This window comes from Pristiophorus japonicus, chromosome 18 (genome assembly GCF_044704955.1).
Source record: "Pristiophorus japonicus isolate sPriJap1 chromosome 18, sPriJap1.hap1, whole genome shotgun sequence".
NCBI lineage: Eukaryota > Metazoa > Chordata > Chondrichthyes > Pristiophoridae > Pristiophorus > Pristiophorus japonicus.
The window spans coordinates 45,908,647-45,933,044 of NC_091994.1; the positions used below are offsets into that span (position 1 = coordinate 45,908,647).

The 24,398-nt window shown below is 48.2% G+C and overlaps 1 protein-coding gene across 18 annotated transcripts in view; it reads left to right on the forward strand.

The window, feature by feature from the left end:
- The window catches only part of LOC139228683 (receptor-type tyrosine-protein phosphatase S-like), a 592,821-nt gene that overhangs the window by 211,593 nt on the left and 356,830 nt on the right, over positions 1-24,398 (forward strand). For all 18 annotated transcript variants that reach the window (XM_070859939.1, XM_070859924.1, XM_070859930.1 and 15 more), the window contains exons 3-4: positions 418-563; positions 3,513-3,654. In XM_070859939.1, coding sequence (XP_070716040.1) covers positions 418-563; positions 3,513-3,654 — 288 coding nt within the window. The remainder of the gene's footprint in view (positions 1-417; positions 564-3,512; positions 3,655-24,398) is intronic.

A 24,398-nucleotide genomic window follows, 5' to 3' on the forward strand; every position in this document is an offset into this window, starting at 1 on the left:
GTGGGCTGTCGATATTGGTCGTGCTGCAATGTATTTGTTTTATGGGTTCTTTGCTTAAGAATTCATAGCAACATATTGCTATTAAGAACTAGTTGGTTTATTAGCAAAGGTTTAACAATCACGCTACACATTACCAGTTCATCCACCAGGCTCACAACCACCTGCCTCATCGTGGATCCCCCGAACCCAACTGGCTGGGGTTTTATTGAGTCTTGTGAACATCACATGACTGGCTAAGCCACTCCCAACCCAACAACTCGACCAACCGGTGAGCATACTGACAGGTGCATACATTACAGTAGATGTAACAAGAGAAGTACGGGTCTAAAATTATTTGGACTGATTCCTTTTGCTGGACTTTTGAAGATGTTCTGATCCTTCCTGTCACTGATAAATGTTCCTTTTCATTCCTTGCAGCTCCTCCAAGGTTCATGAAAATTCCCAGTGACCAGATTGGTGTCTCAGGAGGAGTGGCGTCATTTGTCTGTCAGGCGACAGGAACCCCCAAACCTCGAGTTACTTGGAACAAGAAAGGAAAGCGAGTGAGCTCCCAGCGTTTTGAGGTACATTATCAGTTCTGGCTGATGGCTGGTTTCTGGGACTGGGTAGAACTGGGTATGAAGCAATTAATAATGGTGCCCAGATGTTACAGCAGGCTAGGACTGTATTCTTCTAACTCTAGTGCTGTAGTTCAAATCTACCCAGCCAGACTGCCTTCCCCGATAGTTCAGGTGGTAAAGTTCCAGCCTGAGCCCTAGAGACCAACGTTTGATACTCAGGGTAGAATCTCTGTTGGGAATTTCCCCACTATCTCTCTGTAACTCTGGTGGAAACACCATAGAAATGGCCGAGCAGCACCTGCCCAAACAACACACTTCAGCATTAGCAGAGCAGCCCCTACTGGTCAGAGTTGACACATCCTGACCCATCTGTTATTGGTTTGGTCATTGTAGTCCTCTTGTCTGTATTGGATTTCAACATCAATCCAAGAGATGACAGAGAGTGGGTTAATGTCTGTTCCCTTCCCCCCCATCCCATATTCCAACCTTCCTCACCCCAAAGTGCTGACCTACGTGGAGAACTCTTATCACAAGCAGTGGTCTACTCCACGCTTCTTCATCTGTGAGTGTGGATAGTGAGTCTTCAGGGGGCGTGAGAACTTGCTCTCGATTAACAGCCACATAAGTGCACTTTCGCGCAGGGTCACTGTATAATGATCAGGAGGGGGAAGCACTGGCCCACTAATGCCTTCCCCAGCCCATGTTTAACACCACTCCCCCTGGGCGACACCAGCCAGGCTGTCAGTGCGGATAATTTTCGCCGGGATTCTCCTGATCTCCCTCGGTAACTTTGGCCGGCGATTGGCGGCAATGCCCGGTGAAATGAACATCACGTGACTGGCTGAGCCACTCACAATGCAACAGCTCTGCAACTATTTTATGTCATACAATTAACCAAGTGCCCTCCCCCCCACCCCTGTTATATCTTGAATAGGGAGTCAGACTAGATACTGCAAGATCAAAGTAAGGTGTGACCGTAGTCCTTTATTACAGATCTCAGAGTGCCTCTCCAGCCTGTGAGGCCTCCAGGTGCTTCCAAGGGATTGTGGGATCCCTTGGGACTCCAGGGGATAAGCCCTCTGGTGGTTAGACATGGTAATTACAGGTTTACATACATAACACCTCCTCTTGTTAAAGGGGGACAACAACTAGAAAACCGAATAAAATAAAATTAAAATTTGATTGTCGGGGGTGATGATGCATCCCAGTCCCTCCGGTGCCTACCTCTCACGGTGGACACCCCTACGAACCTGTGAGCATGCTCACAAGTGCATACATTACACTCAGTGAGCTCATCCTCCAGCAGAACATTCAGACACGGGTCATTCTTTAAAAAAGATGAAGATTCCAGGGGCTGCATTTGTTTCTCAAAATCATCTTCCATTGCCTCTCAAAAAAAGAAGCAGCCACAGATCCAAAAATGTTCTCTGCCTCTTCAAAACGGGGTGATTTTTCTCACCACCTACCTGACGTGCCACATCTCCTAGCTGCTAGATCGTTCCGGGACATCACCAGGTGGGAGGTGTCCCAGCATGCCTCAGAATAGCTCCACTGTGGACTGGGCTGGACGGTGTGCTTCCATGGTCAGGCGGTTCTGGGTTGGTTCCCATGGCAACGGTCTATTGTCATGGGCCCGACTTGCTTTTGACAGAGCCTCTTCAGGGGCCTTATGGTGAGGCAGTGCGGAAGGGATTTGGAACGGTATGATATGAACCTCCAGCAGAGGTGAAAATATTCATATTTGTGAAGAGAAAAGCATCAAAATGATTTCTCTAGTTTGAGAATAAAGGAATCACAGACTGGTTACAGCACAGATGGAGGCCATTCGGCCCGTCGAGCCCGTGCCAGCTCTCTGTAGGAGCACCTCAGCTAGTCCCACTCCCCCGCCCTTTCCCCGTAGACTGCAAAAAATGTTCTTTCAGGTACTTATCCCACTGCCTTTTGAAAGCACTGATTGAGTCTGCCTCCACCACCCTTTCAGGCCGTACATTCCAGATCCCAACCACTCGCTGTGTGAAAATGTTTTTTCTTCTGTTGCTTTGGTTCTTTTGCCAATCTGTGTCCTCTGGGATCTTACTGCTTTTGTTGCCCAATTTCATCGAGTTGTTGGTGGATCTCAGTGTTTCAGTTTGAGAATAATGTTAAGGGTTAGTTTTAGTCCGGCCGCGAGCTCAACTTTCAGTCTTTCTCTTCCAGAGGTTAGACCTAAATTTAGTCCTAATTTTAGCCTGGAGCAAAACTGCGTGTCATGTGGTACCCTCAACTGAGAAGCCATCCCAGGGTGCATCTCCTAAGAACATAAGAAATAGGAACAGGAGTAAGCTCCTCGAGGCTGCTCCGACATTCAATAAGATCATGGCTGATCTGATCATGGACTCAGCTCCACTTCCCTGCCAGCTCCCCATAACCCCTTATCCCCCTATCGATTAAGAAACCGTCTATTTCTGTATTAAATTTATTCAATGTCCCAGCTTCCACAGCTCTCTGAGGCAGCGAATTCCATAGATTCACAACCCTCTGAGAGAAGAAATTTCTCCTCATCTCTGTTTTAAATGGGCGGCCCCTTATTCTAAGATCATGCCCTCTAGTTCTAGTCTCTCCTATCAGTGGAGACATCCTCTCTGCATCCACCTTGCCAAGCCCCCTCATAATCTTATACGTCTTGATAAGATCACCTCTCATTCTTCTGAATTCCAATGAGTAGAGGCCCAACCTACTCAACCTTTCCTCATAAGTCAACCCCTTCATCCCCGGAGCCTTCTCTGAACTGCCTCCAAAGCAAGTATATCCTTTCGTAAATATGGAAACCAAACTTGGAGGAAGAGGCGCTGAGCGATAAGGAGAGGCGTATTGGGAGTTGACAGAGAGCCAATGTCGGCCAGTGAGGAAGGGGGTGGTGGGTGAGTGGCCTCCATCTGTGCTGTATTTCTTTGACCTCTTTAACCCTTTCAGGTGATTGAGTTTGATGATGGTGCTGGAGCGGTCCTGAGGATACAGCCCTTACGGACCCCCAGGGACGAGGCGGTCTACGAGTGCCAAGCGACCAACCCACTCAACGAAGTGACTGCAACGGCTAAGCTCACCGTGCTGAGAGGTAAGGCTTGTTTCTCCATCTCACACGTTAGTTAGTTACTGTGAGCAACATCAGTGGAAACCTGTCAGTAAAATACTAAATGCTCGATAGATGAGGTGAACCCAGAATGTTATAGGACATGAATTTAAATGGGTGAAAAATATATTTCAATCACCACATGTTTGATGCTGTTAATCCGCAGCTCATTTGTGGTAAGTACGTGTTATGTTATTTTTATTGAAATTCTAACATTCATTAATAAATGGGTTGCACCAGATTAAAAAGAGTCATAGTTTGGGGAATTGAATATAAAGGATGGATCGTTTCAAGGTCAGATTGCTACGCTGTAGAAACTAAAAGGACTGGAGATGTTCGGCTTGGCCCTGATCTGAAGTACTAACCTGTCCATTCCCGTCCCTGACGCTTTTCAGAGTCAGCACCAGATTGAGCAGAGACAGGAGTCATTAACTGAGACAGAAAGCAGCGTAAAATGGGGTCAGGCAAGCAGTCGGACACCACAGCGGGGTCCTCCTTCCCTTCACTCAAAGCAGTGAGTTGAATATGAGAATGTCTGTGGTTGACATTTTGTTAATAATGTCCTACCTGAGCGCAGAGCCTCTCCGTGCTACTGTGACGGAGGAAGTGGAGGGGGGTGGCACAGCTATTGCACAGCTCGAGGATGGCAACAGCTGCCCGACGATCTGCCCGCAGGTTCACAACCACATGTCAGCGAGCAGCTGGTCCATGGCACGGGGTGTAGCACAAACACAGGAACAGGAGCAGGCCGTTCAGCCCCTCCAGCCTCTGCCGCCATTTCGTGGCTGAGCTGAGATGTACCTCACCTCCATTCACCTGCCTTCCTTCTGCATCCTTTATTACCTAGACCGAACAAAACTCTTCATCGATCTCAGCCGTGCAAATTTCAGTTGATTACAGTAACAGCCAATAACCATTTGAATTGTTACCATAGCAATACCATTTGCATGGCACCAGCCTTTTGCTGAATTGCGAACACATAGTAAAGTCGAAGATGGTATTAAATGTGAGTTTATTATGGTAATTTACCCCTCAGTCCCCCATAGTTGTTGCAATTGGTATGTCCCTGTGACAGTACAGTAGAGACCGGGTAACTTGGTGTGCATTTGGAGTGGGGCTGGGGATTTGCTATACGAACTCGCATTGCAAATTTTTAATAAGGGTAGAATATTACAATTCACATATTGCTAATGTGGAATAGAAGCAGACAGACCTTCACCGTCATGTGACACACCAGCTCCACTGTGTGCCTCTCAAACTCCAGATCAACCAGAAGTATTCGACAACTGCATTAGATTTCAGCTAATGGCATGGAGGCCCCGACATGCGTGAGAACACCAGCGGCAGGTCGGGGCCATAAAAGGAGCAGCATGGAGGCCTCGGGGAGCAGCGAGGCGACGTACTACTCCAGGGAGCAGCGCGAGCTGGTGCAGCAGGGCGACGGCAGTGAAGAGTGATGTCATCAAGGTCCAGGTCGGTGATTGGAGCGTGGGCAGGTACAGCAGGAGCAGCGAGGGATTGCAGAGCGGCGTGATCGGGGCCCAGACGAGGCGTGAGTTCGGGGCCAGGCGATATGTGTGCCCACTAGGCCCGTGCAGCAGAGCTGGTCTCCAGTCATCTTGGGCAATCCTTGCCACTGGACCAAGACCTAGCTCTGTCAAGCCCATGTGGTGGCTGATGTGCAACGGCCATCACACGTTAAAAAAGTCCACGCACAGGCATCTTCCACCCTTGAGGATGTAGTTCGGGTCCTTCATTGAAACACCTGTGAACTCATCCTTTTTTGGCGTGGAAGCAAGTCATCCTCGTTTCGAGGGACTGCCTATGTTGATGATGATGGGTGCCTCTCACTTAATGGGCTGCATTTTCGGCTATGATGTTTTCGGGGCAATAATGGCAGTGGGGCGGGAAAGTTAGCGCCCGGGAACAGTTTGCGCCTCAGTAGGTAAGTTTGGGCAGCTGGGCCCTGAGTCAGGGGGCGTAGCGCTAAGGGAAGCGTTGTACACCTCTCTTGGGCGTTAGCGTGGGAAACGCCTGAGCTAAAGAGCCGGCCGGGAGCTCTCCAAGATAGGCCTGGAGGGAGGGGGCGGGGGGGGGGTGGGGGTGAGGAGGAGAACCCAAAAACATTGCCCATGCCACCACAATACAAATCGCCAAAAAAAATTAGAAGAAAAAAATAATCACATTTACTTTAGGCATCCATTACCAGCCTGTTCGCCGACGGGATGTTTGCTCCGCCCTGATTTCCCAGGCGGTCACTGCGAGTGGCGCTTTGGGGCGGACGGGTCGGGCAGGAGTTCAAACTCGCTCCGGTGTCACCACCAGGAGCATTGCTCAACAGCGTAGCTCTTCCGGGCGGTGCTGCTCCACGCCGTCGCAAACCCGGATCTGAGGATCGCCGCGGGGCGCTGGAAGCTGATCACCCAGCCAAAACACCTCACCGTCGTCATTGCCACCACTCGAGGCGAAAAACGGAGCAAGAAGACCCGAAATACCGGCCCTTAAAGTACAATACTTTACCCACTGTGGCCCATTTCAAAGTATTTTGAACTCTGCCGAGAATGCCCCCTTCATGGCGCACGTCAAGGTGGTCACGAACTAATATCCCAGACCCAGCCCGACAGAGTACAGTGAGATGATACCAGAGACCCCAACTGGTAGGCCCCAAAGGCCCTGATTGATTGACGTCCCTGTTGTTTGACCGGCCATGACTCCTGCGTGCTGAGAATAGAGGCCAGGCTCGTGGCCATCAATAATCTCCCACTTGTACCCTGACACCAGCAGATAGGGATCAGCAAGCATTTGATTTAATCGCTGTTCTGCGGCTTTGTCTCGTGGAACAGGCCTCACGCAGCCTGGAGGTCTTTGTTTCTGCTTAATATCGCCTGCCTGTCGCTGAGGAGTTTTATTTTATATATATATATATATAATGTTCTCATAGTGGATATCGAATTAGTCAGTTTGTTTATATTCTCAAAATGAAAGGCCCTCTGCTATTTTGCTGGGAGAGAAGCAGCAATATTATGGCAAGCTCTTACCTTGAGCATGTTTTTTATTATCAAAACTGTGACATTTATCTCTAATAATTTTCCATTTTTGTATGAAGATTTGATACTGGACCATTTTCTACCAATTGCGTTAAGGCGCCTGACTCGTATCATTGCCTTCACCTTCAATGGTTAACCCATGCTTCAAAGGTTTATTTCAGGAACATTTTGCCAAAGCAATTGTGCCTTTTAATTGTTTTACTGAGAGCTCTAAATGATGGGCCAAGGCGTGAAATCCGGACGCAGTAGGGTTGAGACGAGGTCGTGGGACACCGACAGGCAATGGTGAGACGTCACCAACCTTTGAAAGCCCTCGTCCTGTGGGCAGAAGCAAGACTGAAAGGAGGGGAGGAGCTCCCCACTGTTGGGGTTTGGGGGAGAGTGAGTTGGAGCAGGAGATACAAAGTGGAGTCTTTAGGCTGGACTTTGGGTTTTGGTGTTTTCAGGATGATAATGGCAGCGGGGCGGTACAGTTAGCGCCCGGGAACATTTGGCGCCTCAGGAGGTAAGTTTGGGCAGCTAGGCCCTGAGTCAGGGGGCGCAGTGCTAAGGGAGGCGTTGTACACCTCTCTTGGCCGCCAGCGTGGGAAACTCCCGAGCTAAAGAGCTGGGCCGGGAGCGCTCTGAGAGACGCCTGGGGGGAGGGGGAGGGGAACCCCAAAAAAACTCCACAAAAACATTCCCAAAACATTGCTCATTCCACCACAACACAAACCGCAAAAAAAATTTAAAGCAAAAACGATCCCACTTACCTTAGGAGTCCATTACTTACCTCCTGGCTGTCAGTATCGATCGACCGCCTGATTTCCCAGGGGGTCACTGCGGGGGGTCAGGGGGGCGATGGGGGTGCTACGCAGCGTACGGGTTGGGTAGGAGTCAACATTCGGGCTGGTGTTGCACACCGGGTGCAGCTCTTCCCGGCGTTGTTGCTCTGTACCGCCGCGAAACCAGCCCCGAGGATCGCCGCGGGGCGCTGGAGGCTGACCGCCCGCCCAGAACACCTCACCGCCGCCATTGTTGCCGCTCCGGGGCGAAAAACGGAGCAAAGAGGGTCCGAAAATCCGCCCTTTTGATTTCAACACAGTGAGCATGTGGGGATGAGGAAGAATCTTCGAGCTGGCAACGTCCAACGTACACGACCCTGGGTCAGGTGCAGCAGAGTCGGGGAGGAAGAATTCAGGGGCAACCGATTGCATCACTTCTCTCACTGCCCAGCTGCAATTGGCCACCTCAGCACAGACTGCAAAGTAAAGCTGCTGTCTTTCTGCTCTCCAGCTCACGAGGGAAGGGCAGAGAGGAAAGAGAAATGTGATGATCACTGTTTCAAAGCGAAGACTCCTGATCCATCCTCATTCTCCGATGTACGCTTTCCCAGGGCCCCGAATGCTGCCTGCCCCAGACAATTCTCCCCCTGCAAACGTATCGCTTTCAGCAAACGCGCTGCACACTTGCGCTATGAGCCTCGGGTGCTTTGTGACAGGAAAAAGCTGAGGTGTCGGTGCCGAGACTGGCCTCCGCACCCTGGATTAGAGTGGGAGCCAAATATCGGCCAGGGGTCACGCCCCCGTTCCAGGGACACCCGTTTGACAAGCGCACTCGTGTGCGTGGGCGTCAGCTGAGGACAAGATCGGGCCTGGCTGTGATGGCCCCGGAAGCTGAATAGCCTGCATACAATCACTGTCTAGGGAGACAGGTTTGATCGAGGAATCCAGTGGAGATTCAGTGCTTCCACACAAGAGGAGGAAGGAAAATTGGCAAGGAAGACTGAATGATTTAGCAATGCAGCGACTATTTCTGCTGCTCGTCTGCTACACGTAATCCACTCCTGGGAAAGTAACTGAAGCAGCTAATACATCTCTCGTGTGCCCATGGATTGGATTACAGCTTGGCCCATCCACGCTCCACATATCGTCACACCTCCCCGTGACATGCAGATTGATATGTGCAGACTGTGATATATCCGGTCAGCTTCTCTTTCAGAAGTGCATTTTGTGCTTTACCAGAAGGTACTGAGAGCCCTTGGTTAGATTGCCTTTAATACATTTTTTAACAGAGCATTAATTAAAAATGCATTTGCTGGATCGGGCCCTGGCAGCTTCCTGTGGCAGGTTGAGCTGGGGTTCGGCTGTGGATGGGTGTTCTGACCCTGTGGGGTGCTGTTTGTTCGATGACAGCGCCCAGTGATTCACACAAGGACGTTTTCAAGGTTGTCTTTTGCAGCTGGTTGCAAGGTTATTCGCTACACAGCTTACATTTGTCCATGAAAGCCCTTTGATGAAGTTAGCAGGGTGATGGGGCCAGAGTGCTGAGGAATGTTAGCCTGCCACCTCGCACTCCCCTTGTCCCAGTCCACCGTCCCCGACAGCAGGTGTACAGGGAATCGCAGAGATTAATTCCCCTAACACTGTCTCCCTATGTTATTACGTGCAAGGCTGTTAACTCATCCCTTCCAACAACAACTACAACTTGTATTTATATAGCGCCTTTAATGTAGTAAAATATCCCGCAGCGCTTCGCAGCAGTATTATACGGCAAAAAATTTGACATCGAGCCACAAAAGGAGAAATTAGGGCAGGTGACCAAAAGCTTTGTCAGAGAGGTAGGTTTTAAGGAGCATCTTAAAGGAGGAAAGAGAGGTAGAGAGATGGAGAGGTTTAGACAGGGAGTTCTGGAGATTGGGGCCCAGGCAATAGAAGGCACGGCCACCAATGTTTGAGCGATTATAATCAGGGATGCTCAGAAGCGCAGAATTAGAGGAGCGCAGACGTCTCGGGGGGGTTGTGGGGCTGGAGAAGATTACAGAGATAGAGAGGGCCGAGACTATGGAGGGCTTTGAAAATAAGGATGAGAATTTTGAAATCGAGGCGTTGCTTAACTGGGAGCCAATGTAAGTCAGCGAGCACAGGGGTGATGGGTGAGCGGGACTTGGTGCGAGTTAGGTCACGGGCTGCCGAGTTTTGGTAGAACATGGAAGGACAACCAGGAGTGCATTGGAATAGTCAAGAGTAGAGGTAACAAAGGCATGGATGGGGGTTTCAGCAGCAGCTGAGACAAGGGCGGAGACGGGCGATGTTACGGAGTTGGATATAGATGGTCTGAAGCTAATTTCAGGGTCAAATATGACACCAAGGTTGTGAACAGTCTGGTTCAGCCTCAGACAGGAGTTGGGAAGAGGGATGGAGTCAGTGGCTAGGGAACGGAGTTTGTGGTGGGGACCGAAAACAATGGCTTTGGTCTTGCCAATATTCAATTCGAGAAAATTTCTGCTCATCCAGAACTGGATGTCAAACAAGCAGTCTGACAATTTAGAGACCGTGGAGGGGTTGAGAGATGTGGTGGTGAGGTAGAGCTGGGTGTCATCAGCGTACATGTGGAAACTGACGCCGTGTTTTCGGATGATGTCGGCAAGGGGTAACTTGTAAATGAGAAATAGGAGGGGGCCAAGGATAGATCCTTGGGGGGGGGGGGGTTGGGGGTGGGGGGGGGAACACCAGGGGTAACGATGCAGGAGTGGGAAGAGAAGCCTTTGCAGGTGATTCTCTGGCTACGATTAGATATCTAAGAATGGAACCAGGCGCGTGGGTCCCACCCAGCTGGACAATGGTGAAGAGGCCTTGGAGAAGAATGGAATGGTCATCTGTGTCAAAGGCTGCAGTCGTCAAGATTGATGAGGAGGGATAGTTTATTTTTGTCACAGTCACAAAGGATGTTTTATGTGACTTTGAGCACCGTTGGGTAACAAAGAGTCTATTCCCTTTCCAATTGGCCGTGGGAAGGCGGTGCGCCCAGAGGATGGACCAATGGCGGGAGTGTGGGGGCGGGGCGGTTCGGGGCGGGAGGTCATGTGATAAAACCTCCAGGAATGCACCCAACCAGAGTTGGCAACTCTCGCTGCGGGATTTTATTTACCACAACTTGAACAGGCAGACAGGGCCTCCGATTAAATCTCATCGAGAGACAGCGAGCAGGAGTTGCGCTGGTGGGGGGGGTTATTTCAGCACAATTCGCCCAAAATCGCACCAGTGCAAAAGATCGAGGAACTTCAAGCGCAAAAAGAAAACAGTAAAAGAGAATATTATTTGAATGGGGAGAAATTACAACATGCTGCGGTGCAGAGGGACCTGGGGGTCCTTGTGCATGAATCCCAAAAAGTTAGTTTGCAGGTGCAGCAGGTAATCAGGAAGACGAATGGAATGTTGGCCTTCATTGCGAGAGGGATGGAGTACAAAAGCAGGGAGGTCCTTCTGCAACTGTATAGGGTATTGGTGAGGCTGCACCTGGAGTACTGCGTGCAGTTTTGGTCACCTTACTTAAGGAAGGATATACTAGCTTTGGAAGGGGTACAGAGACGATTCACTAGACTGATTCCGGAGATGAGGGGGTTACCTTATGATGATAGATTGAGTAGACTGGGTCTTTACTCGTTGGAGTTCAGAAGGATGAGGGATGATCTTATAGAAACATTTAAAATAATGAAAGGGATAGACAAGATAGAGGCAGAGAGGTTGTTTCCACTGGTTGGGGAGACTAGAACTCGGGGGCACAGCCTCAAAATACGGGGAAGCCAATTTAAAACCGAGTTGAGAAGGAATTTCTTCTCCCAGAGGGTTGTGAATCTGTGGAATTCTCTGTCCAGGGAAGCAGTTGAGGCTAGCTCATTGAATGTATTCAAATCACAGATAGATAGATTTTTAACCAATAAGGGAATTAAGGGTTATGGGGAGCGGGCGGGTAAGTGGAGCTGAGTCCACGGCCAGATCAGCCATGATCTTGTTGAATGGCGGAGCAGGCTCGAGGAGCTAGATGGCCTACTCCTGTTCCTAATTCTTATGTTCTTATGTTCTAAGTTACGTCCAGCGTGAATCGAATCTCCGCGTTGTTTAAAAACATCCCGCTGGAAGCCGGCCCCGCCCACAAAACCGGCCATGCCCCCAGATCAAATGAATCACCATGGCGACATTACTCTAACTGTGCCCATTTGTGGGCCTTCGAGGAGCTCCGAGAATCGAGCTGTCTGTTTAGGTGTATTAATGGGCAGCTTTTTAAAAGCTTTCAAATATATTTTTTTGATTTACTAAGAAACTGACTATTGTACACCAATGTGACTAGTAAATGGTGCAGTAGAGCTTTTAAAGTATTCTTCAGTTATTTAAAATTGGGTTATTCAGAGGTGAAGGACTAAACACTCTGATTAAAAAGCTTATTTTTGTGCTAAACCCATTCTCAGCTGTGTTAATCAAACTGCACCACAATGAAATATATTACAGAATATTTATTAAAGCAAATGCTTTTCAAAAATTACATTCTAAAAGGAAGACTGATTGAGCTGCTTCATGGATGATTTAACGTTCGTCGATATGCAAATGAGTTTGAGTGGAAACTCGAGCGAAATAAAACGTCTTAAAACTAGCGCAATTTGCGCCCGGATTGCCGATTGTGCCTACAGACGAAACCTTTGACCAGCATCTCCAGCAATGCAGCACACCCTCAGTGTTAGCACTTGTGTGTCAGCTTCGATTAAGCACTCAATTTCTGGGGGTTGGCTTATAAGAACATAAGAAATAGGAGCAGGAGTTGGTCATACGGCTCCTCGAGCCTGCTCCGCCATTCAGTAAGATCATGGCTGATCATCGACCTCAACTCCACTTTCCCGCCCGATCTCCATATCCCTTGATTCCCCAGGAGATATCCCTTGATTCCCTTCGAATCCAAAAATCTATTGATCTCAGCCTTGAATATACTCAGAGACTCAGCATCGACAGCCCTCTGGGGCAGCGAATTCCAAAGATTCATAACCCTCTGAGTGAAGAAATTCCTCCTCATCTCTGTCTTAAATGGCCAAGCCCTTGAACCAACATCCTTTTGATTTAGCTATCAATTGAGCTAAACCACCATGAACATTGCTACTAACAGTGAACGGAGGAAAGCATCTCTTAAATCCGCAGCATTGTCTGGAATTTAAAATAAGCTTCTATTGATACTTTGTGTATTGTGGCTGATGGTGGTGAGATATTCCAGTTTTCTGTACCAGGTACAGACAGACGGATGGTGGGGTGGGGGGGGGAGGGGGGATAATTGCTGCTGTCACTATGTGTAGCAACAATATAAATACGTTCTTTGTGAATATGTTGCTGATGCCAGTACACGTAGTTACCACAGCAGTTCTTCTCTGCATTGCACTTCCACAAAGACGTTTTGTACTTCAATTTGGATTCTAATTTGGAGAAATGCAACGATGGCCAAGAGTATTGGAGAGCCCTGGACCACAGAAAAGGTCATTTAACAGAGCTGTCGACTCTGGACAAATCCTGGGTGTGAGATGTGAACCATCTGCTTGAGATGTCTCCTCGCATGTGAACTAAAGCACCAGGCTGCATCTATCACAAGGCACAAAGAACGGCCAAGTGACATTAATGTATTCTCTCCTCCTTGCTCTGATCTTATTTCCTCTACTTTTTGCTGTGTCTGTTCTTTCTCTCTTTGTTTATTTATTTCAGTAGACTTAATAGAGTGCTCTCACTGCCCCTGTGGATACTGGCCTGTTCCTGCCTCCGTAGCTTTCTCAGGCGCTGAGAGAGAAAGCAAGAGTCGTGACAGGAAATCTTTTTACGTGCGCTGCACCTTATAATCGGGTTCTCATGCATGGAAGTGCCACGATGTGAGAGATAAAGCTGCCCATTAACCCAAAGGGCCAAAGTTGTGGGTGGGGAGCGGGGCATGCTATTTGATCCTGAGTGGAGCTTTTGACCCCATATCCTCTCTACCACGAAGGCCGCCCACTCCAGAGACTTGAGCACTTAATCTAGGCTGACACTCCAGTGCAATGCTGAGGGAGCGCTGCACTGTCGGAGGTGCCGTCTTTCAGATGAAATGTTAAACCGAGGCCCCGTCTGCTCTTGAGCGGACATAAAAGATCCCACATCACTATTCGAAGAAGAGCAGGGGAGTTATCCCCTGGCCAATCAACATCACTAAAACATATTATCTGGTCATTATCACATTGCTATTTGTGGAGCTTGCTGTGCGCAAACTGGCTGCTGCGTTTCCTACATTACAGCAGTGGCTACACTTCAAAAAGTACTTCATTGGCTGTAAAGCGCTTTGGGATGTCCGGCGGTCGTGAAAGGCGCTATAGAAATGCTAGTCTTCTTTCTTCTTTCTCTCTAATATTGCCTGTCTCCACCCTTGTCTCAACCCATCTTCTTCTGAAACTCTCATCCATGCTGTTGTTCCCTCCAGTCTCGGTTATTCCAATCCTCTCCTGGCCGGCCTCCCATCTTCCACCCTCCATAAAGTCACACGCAATCCTGACTTGGAAATATATCGGTGTTCCTTCATAGCCACTGGGTCAAAATCCTGGAACTACCTCGCTAACAGCACTGTGGGAGCACCTTCACCACACGGACTGCAGCGGATCACAGAGGAGGTTCACCACCACCTGCTCAAGGGCAATTAGGGATGGACAATAAATGCCAGCCGAGCCAGCGACATGCACTTCCTGTGAACGAATACAAAAAAACCTGTGAGCTCATCCAAAACTCTGCTGTCCGTATCTTAACTCGCACCAATTTCAGTTCCCCCATTACCCTCACGCTCGCTGATTTACAGTGGCCCCCAGTCCACTAACACCTCAGATTTAAAATTCTCATCCTTGTGTTTAAATCCTTCCATGGCCTCACCCCTCCCTATCACAGTAACCTCCTCCAGCCCTGCAACCCTCTGAGAACTCTGCATTCCTCCAGTTTTGCCCCTTGTGCCTCCCCGACTTCCTGCGCACCTTCATTGGTGGCTGTGGCTTCAGTTGTCTCGTCTCTAAGCTCTGGAATTCCCTCCCTAAGCCTCTCTGCCTCTACCTCTCTTTCCTCTTTTAAGACGCTTCTTATAACCTATGTCTTTTACCAAGCATCTGGCCTAGTGTCTCCATCTTTGGCTCGGTGTCAATCTTTGTCTGATTACGCTCCTGTGAAGCACCATGGGACGTTTTACGACATTAAAGGCGCTATAAAATGTAAGTTGTTGTTGGTACCTTCAGGTCATGCTAGATTATTTTCATAATCTCCTGTCTTTCATTTTGTTCTTTCCCACAAAAGGTTTTAGATATATTTAATTATTTTCCATTGGTATTTGTCGAGCAGAATTGGATGGTGCTTAGTGATTGGTCTGATACAGGTGCCTGGCTAGGCTTCAGATAGGTGTGCACTATAATTATCATGCATCAGTTGGCTCTGTTTAGTCCTGTCATTCATGTGCTGTTATTATGGTCTAACACCAGGACTCAGGTAGTCCCAGGTCGGAAGTGCTGTTGCTATGGTGTTTTTGCAGACTTGCCTACCTCAGGAAACTGTCAGCAGTGAGATTTATGACTAAAGCGGGTCAGCTAGAGTGGAAACCCACTTAAACATATGGAGCTGTGCTTACTTTTCAAAGTGAAATATAAACTAAAACCAGTGAGTTCAATCCAAATGATCGAGGCTTGACAGGCTATATGTGTCACTCGGCCTTGGGTACCTCTAAGTCAGACATCTGTTGTTGCTATGGTACATCAGTAACTAGACCCTTGGTAACCTTAAATCAGAAGCTGCTGTTCTTTAAGCAGTATGTACTAATTCATAATGGCTCTAAATCAGACCTATTCTGTCACTGTGGTGCACCAGTAACCAAAACCTTGGTAACTTTATATCAGACATGTGCTGTTGCTATGACATGTACCAGGGCCTGATAGACCTACTTCACGTGCCATTGCTGTGGTTCACTGATCAGTAGGCCTTGGATAGCCCTAAGTAAGACGTCTCCTATTGCTAGGTCTTATGTAGTCCCAGGTATTGTTTTATTTGGGAGTTGTTATTCCACTGTCTGCAAGTTTGGTTCTGTGCCATTAAAAAGCTTTGTTTTGGTCATCTTGACCCCAGTCTCCAGGCTGCTGTGATGTGATTACATTTATTTGACATTCAATACCTTTGTTTTCGACCACCAATAGTTCAGTTATCGTGAGCCTGTAGTATTGATGCTGTAGACGTCAATCCTTGGCTTCTTAGTTTCACTGACTGCCCTAAACGGCCCAGAAATCAATTGAAAGCAACACAGACGTGGAAACAGTGAGTTTTATAAATGATGCCTGTTGCCAGGGAGAGAGTCCAAGGCTGTAATCCAATCTCTGAGTTCCAACAATAGTTATAAACAAACTAGGTTTTGGTCGAGAGACCGAGCCTTCGAGGCCACTCAATCCAATTACCCAATATCCTGTTTCTGACTCAATAGCTATAGATGTAATTTAAATATACAAGAAGTGCTCCATTGGTGTGGGCAATGAGTCCCTCCGTCAAACAGACCAGTAAGGGGCAGCACCTCGGTCTGTGCTGAGGTCGCTGATCCGATGTGGGTTGCTACAACAATTGGTCTCCCTTGGGTTACAGAGGGGACACTCCACCAGGATTCCCTCTCCTGTTCATTATCCAGTGCCTCCTCGTAGAGCGGGCACCTATGTACATATCCATTGAGAGCAGGATCGCCACTGCGATGCTTCCACTGTCAAATAGCCTGGCGATACTCACTCTCCACGATCACTGATGAGGAATGGCCCCTCGGCCAAAGAACCAAAGGGCAAGTGGTGCTGGTGGTTCCAACCTGCAGTGACAGTCAGTACTTTCAGGAGAGGAGCGAAGCAAATTGACCCAGGGTGCTTTGCCAGAACATTGATGTGCTCATAAGAACATAAGAAATAGGAGCAGGAGTAGGCCATTTGGCCCCTCAAGTCTGCTCTGCCATTCAATAAGATCATGGCTGATCTGAACTTCCCTACCCGCTCCCAAAACCCTTGACTTCCTTATTGTTCAATAATCTGTCTTATCTACACCTTGACTATATTCAATGACCCAGCCTCCGCAGCTCTCTGGGGAAGAGAATTCCAAAGATACACAGCCCTCTGAGAGAAGAAATTTCTCCTCATCTCCGTTTTAAATTGATGGCCCCTTATTCTGAGACTATGCCCTCTAGTTCTAGATTCTCCCACGAGGGGAAACATCCTCTCTGCATCTACCCTGACGAAACCCCTCATCAGGCTGGAAGTAGAAAAATCGCACGGTAAGAAATGATAACAAACCGAGCTCTCTGCAGGCGAAACAACATTGGCTGACACACTGAAGGTGCCAAATAGAACAAGTGCTTTTTGGGATACCATGCAGCCATCTGAGAAATATGTATTGAATGATTACTCTGGGGAAAATAACCTGGCCGAGTTTCATGTTCCAACACATTTTAAACATACACAGCCAAACCTTTTGGGGACTGAGAGTGGCTTTGCATCAGACATTCATCTTATTCAGATTTAAGCTCTTTCTCTTGACAGGGATGGAACTATTTGCTGCCACTCAGGCACAAAGTTTGCTCTGGAGAATAACTAGATTGAAGCTAATCGTTATAATGCTTCCTTTTTGTAAAACAGCAAATCTGCAAAATGTCTCACTCTCAGGGTCCCCGTTCCCCGAAGGCATCACTCTCTACTCGTTCATTTACTTTACACGGACCAACTGTCATCCCATTCCCAGGTCTTAGTTGACGCGGCTTTTAAAAAATGAAAGGGCTAATTCTGTGGCGCCAAACTCCCAATTGGGAGCCACATGCACAGGGTCAGGGAGTCAGGGCTGCAATGTTGCTACCCTATCTCCGACCCTGCCTCCCTTCCAGTGCAGCTTCCCTGCTGGGAGTATGGGATTGTGGAGTTAGCATTTGTATGTAGGTAGTCTCAGGTGAGGGGTCTGTAAAAAGGGACTTCAACCTCCGGGTCTTCCCCATGTATACTTGGCAGTAAGGGGTAAGCGAATACCAAAGGCAGCTCATGGGCTCCTGATAATGTGAGTTTTCAGTTAACATCTCGAGAGATCTCAGCTTTGTATTTGTGAGTTCTGTCCATGGTAGGACTGTCTGCCTTGAGTGGCCCTCCTTTCATATAAATCCATCGCACACTGACCGGCCTTGATGATTATGCTTCTCATTGTCCCTTATCACAGACTGTCCCCAGATTCAATTCCCAACCTGTCCTGAGTTAGTTGGTCTCAATCCATGCAGCATTTAGGAACACCGGTCCATGAGAAAGAAAAATTTTGATTTATTCAGTGCCTTTCACGACCACCGGATGTCTCAAAACGCTTTACAGGCAATGAAGTACTTTTGGAGTGCAGTCACTGTCACAGCCAGATAGGGAATGGGTGACCATCAGGAAGAGCAGGGGAAGGAAGGTAGTGCAGGGGTCCCCTGCGGTCACCTCCCTCCAAATACCATTTTGGGTACTGTTGTGGGAAGTGGCTCATCAGGGGAAGGCAGCAGCAGCCAAGTTCATGGCACCGTGGGTGGCTCTGTTATACAGGAGGGCAGGAAAAAGAGTGGGAGAGCGATAGTGATAGGGGATTCTATTGTAAGGGGAATAGATAGGCTTTTCTGCGGCCATAAAGGAGACTCCAGGATGGTATGTTGCCTCCCTGGTGCAAAGGTCAAGGATGTCTTGGAGCGGCTGCAGGGCAATCTGGAGGGGGAAGGTGAACAGCCAGTTGTCGTGGTGCATATAGGTACCAACTATATACGTAAAAAACAGGTTGAGGTCCTACAAGCAGAATTTGGGGAGCTAGGAGCTAAATTAAAAAGTAGGACCTTAAAGGTAGTAATCTCAGGATTGCTACCAGTGCCATGTGCCAGTCAGAGTAGGAATAGCAGGATAGTTCAGATGAATATGTGGCTTGAGGAATGGTGCAAGGGGGAGGGATTGAAATTCCTGGGACATTGGAACCGGTTCTGGGGGAGGTGGGACCAGTACAAACCAAACGGTCTGCACCTGGGCAGGACCGAAACCGATGTCCTAGACGTAGTGTTTGCTAGTGCTGTTGGGGAGGGTTTAAACTAATATGGCAGGGGGAATGAGAATCTATGCAGGGAGACAGAGAGAAGTAAAAAGGGGGCAGAAGCAAAAGGTAGGAAGGAGAAAAGTAAGAGTGGAAGGCAGAGAAATCAAAGGCAAAAATCAAAAACGGCCACATTACAACATAATTCTAAAAAGACAAAGAGTGTTAAAAAAACAAGCCTGAAGGCTCTGAGTCTCAATGCGAGGAGCATTCATAATAAGGTGGATGAATTAACTGTAAACGGATATGATGTAATTGGGATTACGGAGACATGGCTCCAGGGTAACCAAGGCAAGGAACTCAACATCCAGGGGTATTCAATATTCAGGAAGGATAGACAGAAAGGGAAAGGAGGTGGAGTAGCGTTACTGGTTAAAGAGGAGATTAATTCAATAGTAAGGAAGGACATTAGCTTGGATGATGTGGAATCGGTATGGGTAGAGCTGCGAAACACCAAAGGACAGAAAACGCTAGTGGGAGTTGTGTACAGACCACCAAAAAGCATTAGTGAGGTTGGGGATGGCATCAAACAGGAAATTAGGGATGCGTGCAGTAAAGGTACAGCAGTTATCATGGGTGACTTTAATCTACATATAGACTGGGCTAACCAAACTGGTAGCAATACTGTGGAGGAGGATTTCCTGAAGTGCATAAGGGATGGTTTTCTAGAACAAAATGTCGAGGAACCAACTAGAGAGCAGGCCATCCTAGCCTGGGTCTTGTGTAATGAGAGAGGATTAATTAGCAATCTTGTCGTACGAGGCCCCTTGGGGAACAGTGATCATAATATTGTAGAATTCTTCATTAAGATGGAGAGTGACAAAGTTAATTCAGAGATTAGGGTCCTGAACTTAAAGAAAGGTAACTTCGATGGTATGAGACGTGAATTGGCTAGGATAGACTGGCGAATGATACTTATCAAGGGTTGACGGTGGATAGACAATGGCCGACATTTAACGATCACATGGATGAACTACAACAATTGTACATTCCTGTCTGGTGTTAAAATAAAACGGGGAACGTGGCTCAACCGTGGTAAACAAGGGAAATTAGAGATAGTGTTAAATCCAAAGAAGAGGCATATAAATTGGCCAGAAAAAGCAGCAAACCTGAGGACTGGGAGAAATTTAGAATTCAGCAGAGGAGGACTAAGGGTTTAATTAGGAGGGGGAAAATAGAGTATGAGAGTAAGCTTGCAGGGGTCATAAAAACCGACTGCAAAAGTTTCTATAGATATGTGAAGAGAAAAAGGTTAGTGAAGACTAAGGTAGTTCCCTTGCAGTCAGAATCAGGTGAATTCATAACGGGAAACAAGGAAATGGCAGACCAATTGAACAAATACTTTAGTTCTGTCTTTAGCAAGGAAGACACAAATAACCTCTCGAAAATATGAGGGGATGGAGGGTCTAGCGAGAAGGAGGAACTGAGGGAATTGAGGGAAATTCTTATTAGTCAGGAAATGGTGTTAGGGAAATTGGTGGGATTGAAGGCCGATAAATCCCCAGGGCCTGATAGTCTGCATCCCAGAGTACTTAAGGAAATGGCCCTAGAAATAGTAGATGCATTGGTGGTCATTTTCCAACATTCCATGGACTCTGGATCAGTTCCAATGGACTGGAGGGTAGCTAATGTAACCCCACTTTTTAAAAAAGGAGGGAGAGAGAAAACGGAATTATAGAACGGTTAGCCTGACATCGGTGGTGGGGAAAATGCTGGAATCAATTATTAAAGATGTAATAGCAGCGCATTTGGAAAGCAGTGACAGGATTGGTCCAAATCAGCATGGATTTATGAAAGGGAAATCATGCTTGCCAAATCTTCTGGAATTTTTTGAGGATGTAACTAGGAGAGTGGATGAGGGAGAACCAGTGGATGAGCGTATTTGGACTTTCAAAAGGTTTTTGACATGGTTCCACACACGAGATTAATGTGCAAAATTAAGGCACATGGGATTGGGGGTAACATATTGATATGGATAGAGAACTGGTTGGCAAACAGGAAGCAAAGAGTGCGAATAAACGGGTCCTTTTCAGAATGGCAGGCAGTGATTGGTGAGGTACCGCAAGGTTCAATGCTGGGACCCCAGCTATTTGCAATATATATTAATGATTTAGACAAAGGAATTGCATGTAATATCTCCAAGTTTGCAGATGACACTAAGCTGGGTGGCAGTGTGAGCTGTGAGGAGAATGGTAAGAGGCTGCAGGGTGACTTGGACAGGTTAGGTGAGTGGGCAAATGCATGGCAGATGCAGTATAATGTGGATAAGTGTGAGGTTATCCACTTTGCTGGCAAAAACAGGAAGGCAGATTATTATCTGTTTGGTGACAGATTAGTGAAAGGGGAGGTGCAACGAGACCTGGGTGTCATGGTACATCAGTCATTGAAGGTAGGCATGCAGGTACAGCAGGCAGTAAAGAAAGCAAATAGCATGTTCGCCTTCATAGTGAGAGGATTTGAGTATAGAAGCAGGGAGGTCTTGCTGCAGTTGTACAGGGCATTGGTGAGACCACACCTTGAGTATTGTGTGCAGTTTTGGTCTCCTAATCTGAGGAAGGACATTCTTGCTATTGATGGAGTGCAGTGAAGGTTCACCAGACTGATTCCCGGGATGGCAGGACTGACATATGAAGAAAGACTGGATCAACTAGGCTTATATTCACTGGAATTTAGAAGAATGAGAGAGGATCTCATAGAAGCATATAAAATTCTGATGGGATTGGACAGGTTAGATGCAGGAAGAATGTTCCCGATGTTGGGGAAGTCCAGAACCAGGGGTCACAGTCTAAGGATAAGGGGTAAGCCATTTAGGGCCGAGATGAGGAGAAACCTTTTCATCCAGAGAGTGGTGAACCTGTGGAATTCTCTACCACAGAAAGTTGTTGAGGCCAGTTCGTTAGATATATTCAAAAGGGAGTTAGATGTGGCCCTTACGGCTAAAGGGATCAAGGGGTATGGAGAGAAAGCAGGAATGGGATACTGAAGTTGCATGATCAGCCATGATCATATTGAATGGTGGTGCAGGCTCAAAGGGCCGAATGGCCTGCTCTCGCACCCATTTTCTATGTTTCTATGTAATGTGGGAAATGCGGCAGCCAATTTTCACACAGCAAGCTCCCACAAACAACAATGACCAGATAATCTGTTTTGTTATGTTGATTGAGGGATAAATATTGGCCAGTACACTGGGGATAACTCCATTGCTCTTTTTCGAAATAGTGCCCATGGGATCTTTTACATCCACTTGAGAGGGCAGACAGGACATTGGTTTACCATCTCATCCGAAAGACATCACCTCCGACAGTGCAGTACTGCACTGGAATGTCAGCCTGGATTTATGTGCTCAAGTCCCATAGAGCGGGACTTGTACCCACAACCTTCTGACTCAGAGGCGAGTGTGCTACCCACTGAGCCACAGCTGACACACACGGAGAAAGATAAGCCATGCGGTTCCCACTCCTGATTTTGCCGGGACCGGCTGACACTGACACCCTTTCTGACACGGGAGAGGATGTCACCACCGAGCCCCGGCTGACACCTCCCCCCTCCCCCCGCGCTGATCAGCCATCGCACCGCCGTTCCCCTGGGTCCCTCGGGCTTGATTCCACCTCGGCAAGTGCGCATACCCTCCGAACCGGCACTGCGGAATTGTATCAATCCCCGGGATCAGGGAAGCAGAGCACTGGCTGACCTCACAGTGCTGCTGCCAGATCAGCCAGTCATTGCATGAGAACCAAGTTGACTTTCATTGCCGGACCATCTGGAGAGTGTCGAGAAACTGGCAGCAGCTTGACAAATCACTGAGAACCAACCAGACATGTTGGTTCTCAATAAACTTTTATGTGAAATGGCACAGCATGCTCTTTGGAAGCAGATTCAGTTTAACGTAGTTAATTTTGTGATATTTATAAGTGGTTGACATCAGCGCTGGTCAATAGTTTATCGTCTTCGAGGTCTGAGGGCCGAAATTCACCAATTGAAGTGCGGCGGGACTGGCAATCCCAATGCCCTCTGCTCCCGGCCCCACCGGACTGTCTCGGGTCAAGGTGGAGTCATCTCGTTTTAATCATTCCAGCCGACGCCCAGGCTGCTGTGGGAGCAACCGGGATGCTTGCGTTGGGATGGGAGAGGGGGACGGGGAGGGGGGGAGTGGGAGTGGGGGGAGGGGGAGGGGCTGGGGGGAGGGCGTGCGGGGTGGGGGGATGAGAGTCACTGCGGCATTGGCGAGCTTCCCTGTAGACAAGCCCGCATCACCGGTTGAAATAGGCTGTGTCATCAGAGTGCTGATTTCATTGTGCCCACCTGCTGCCTTGGTTTTCCAGGCCGAGACCCAGGCCTAGACCCCCGCTGTGAGCCCCACTTGTGCCACTCCATTGACATGGACGCTCAGGAGGATGAGGAAATCTGACGGGTGTCATCAACCTTCCAGCCACACCTTCTTGTACACATCGGGCAATTTACAGGCAGTCAGAACTCCGTATGCTCCAGCAGGAATTACCAGGTGTTGCTCTTCGGGCCAGAAACCTGGCCTTTCTGTGTCGCACTAGATTTTGCACCTTCTTTACCCCCTGATAAAGTGCAACATCCCCACTGACACCTGGGAGTCCCTGGCCAAAGACCGCCCTAAGTGGAGCAAGTGTATCCGGGAGGGCGCTGAGCACCTCGAGTCTCATCGCCGAGAGCATGCAGAAACCAAGCGCAGGCAGCGGAAAGAGCGTGCGGCAAACCTGCCCCCCTGCCCTTTTCCTCAACGACTATCTGTCCCACCTGTGACAGAGATTGTGCTTCCCGTACTGGATTGTTCAGCCACCTAAGGACTCATGTTTAGAGTAGAAGCGATTCCGAGGGACTGCCTATGATGATGATGGCCCCCAGAATTGCACTCCAGACCCCAGGAAATTCATCAAGGACCCTTTCAGCTGCAAGGAGAGATGTGCATCTCAGTTGGATTCAGACACAGGTCCTAAAGATGATCTGCCCACACGACCTAGGGCCGTTTCTCCAACTCCATGATTGACAGGATGAGTCGGCAGCCTGCTCATTGGTGCTATTAGACTTCAAGGGTGGGCTGTGTGACTCATCTCCTTCCTGATGTTAGGGAGAGAACCTGACTCCTATTCACTGTCAGCCCTGATAATCTGACCAAGCTCAAAGCCCACCATTGTACATAAAACTCTCTGGAATACCTGTGGTACAATGTCACCCTACTCAGTGGCGCACATCCTCTGTTACATTGTCGAACACATTTTGAATTTGATTCATTTTTTTAAAAATACTTCCTGCGTGCATCATTCTCTGACGGAGAGGATGAGCAGGCAGTCAGATTCTTGGCATCTGCCAGTGCTGATCTTGAAACAGCTTCTGTCGTGTCTTGCCCTTTATTTTTTATTTCAACGTGGCCTGTGCTTTTACTTAAAACGCATGGTCTGGTGAAGTGAGCAGCCACTCACAGTGGGTACCCACTGAGAGGCCGTCTGAGCCAGTGAGGACTTACAGTGTGTGCAGTATCCCACACTGCCACATTGCTGATATAAGAAACCAAACGGAGGAGCTTCTTAGAAATAGGAACAGGAGTAGGCCATACGGCCCCTCGGGCCTGCTCCGCCATTCAATAAGATCATGGTTGATCTGATCATGGACTCAGCTCCACTTCCCCGCTCACTCATAACCCCTTATCCCCTTATCATTTAAGAAACTATCTATTTCTGTCTTAAATTTATTCAATGTCCCAGCTTCCACAGCTCTCTGAGGCAGCGAATTCCACAGATTTACAACCCTGTGAGAGAAGAAA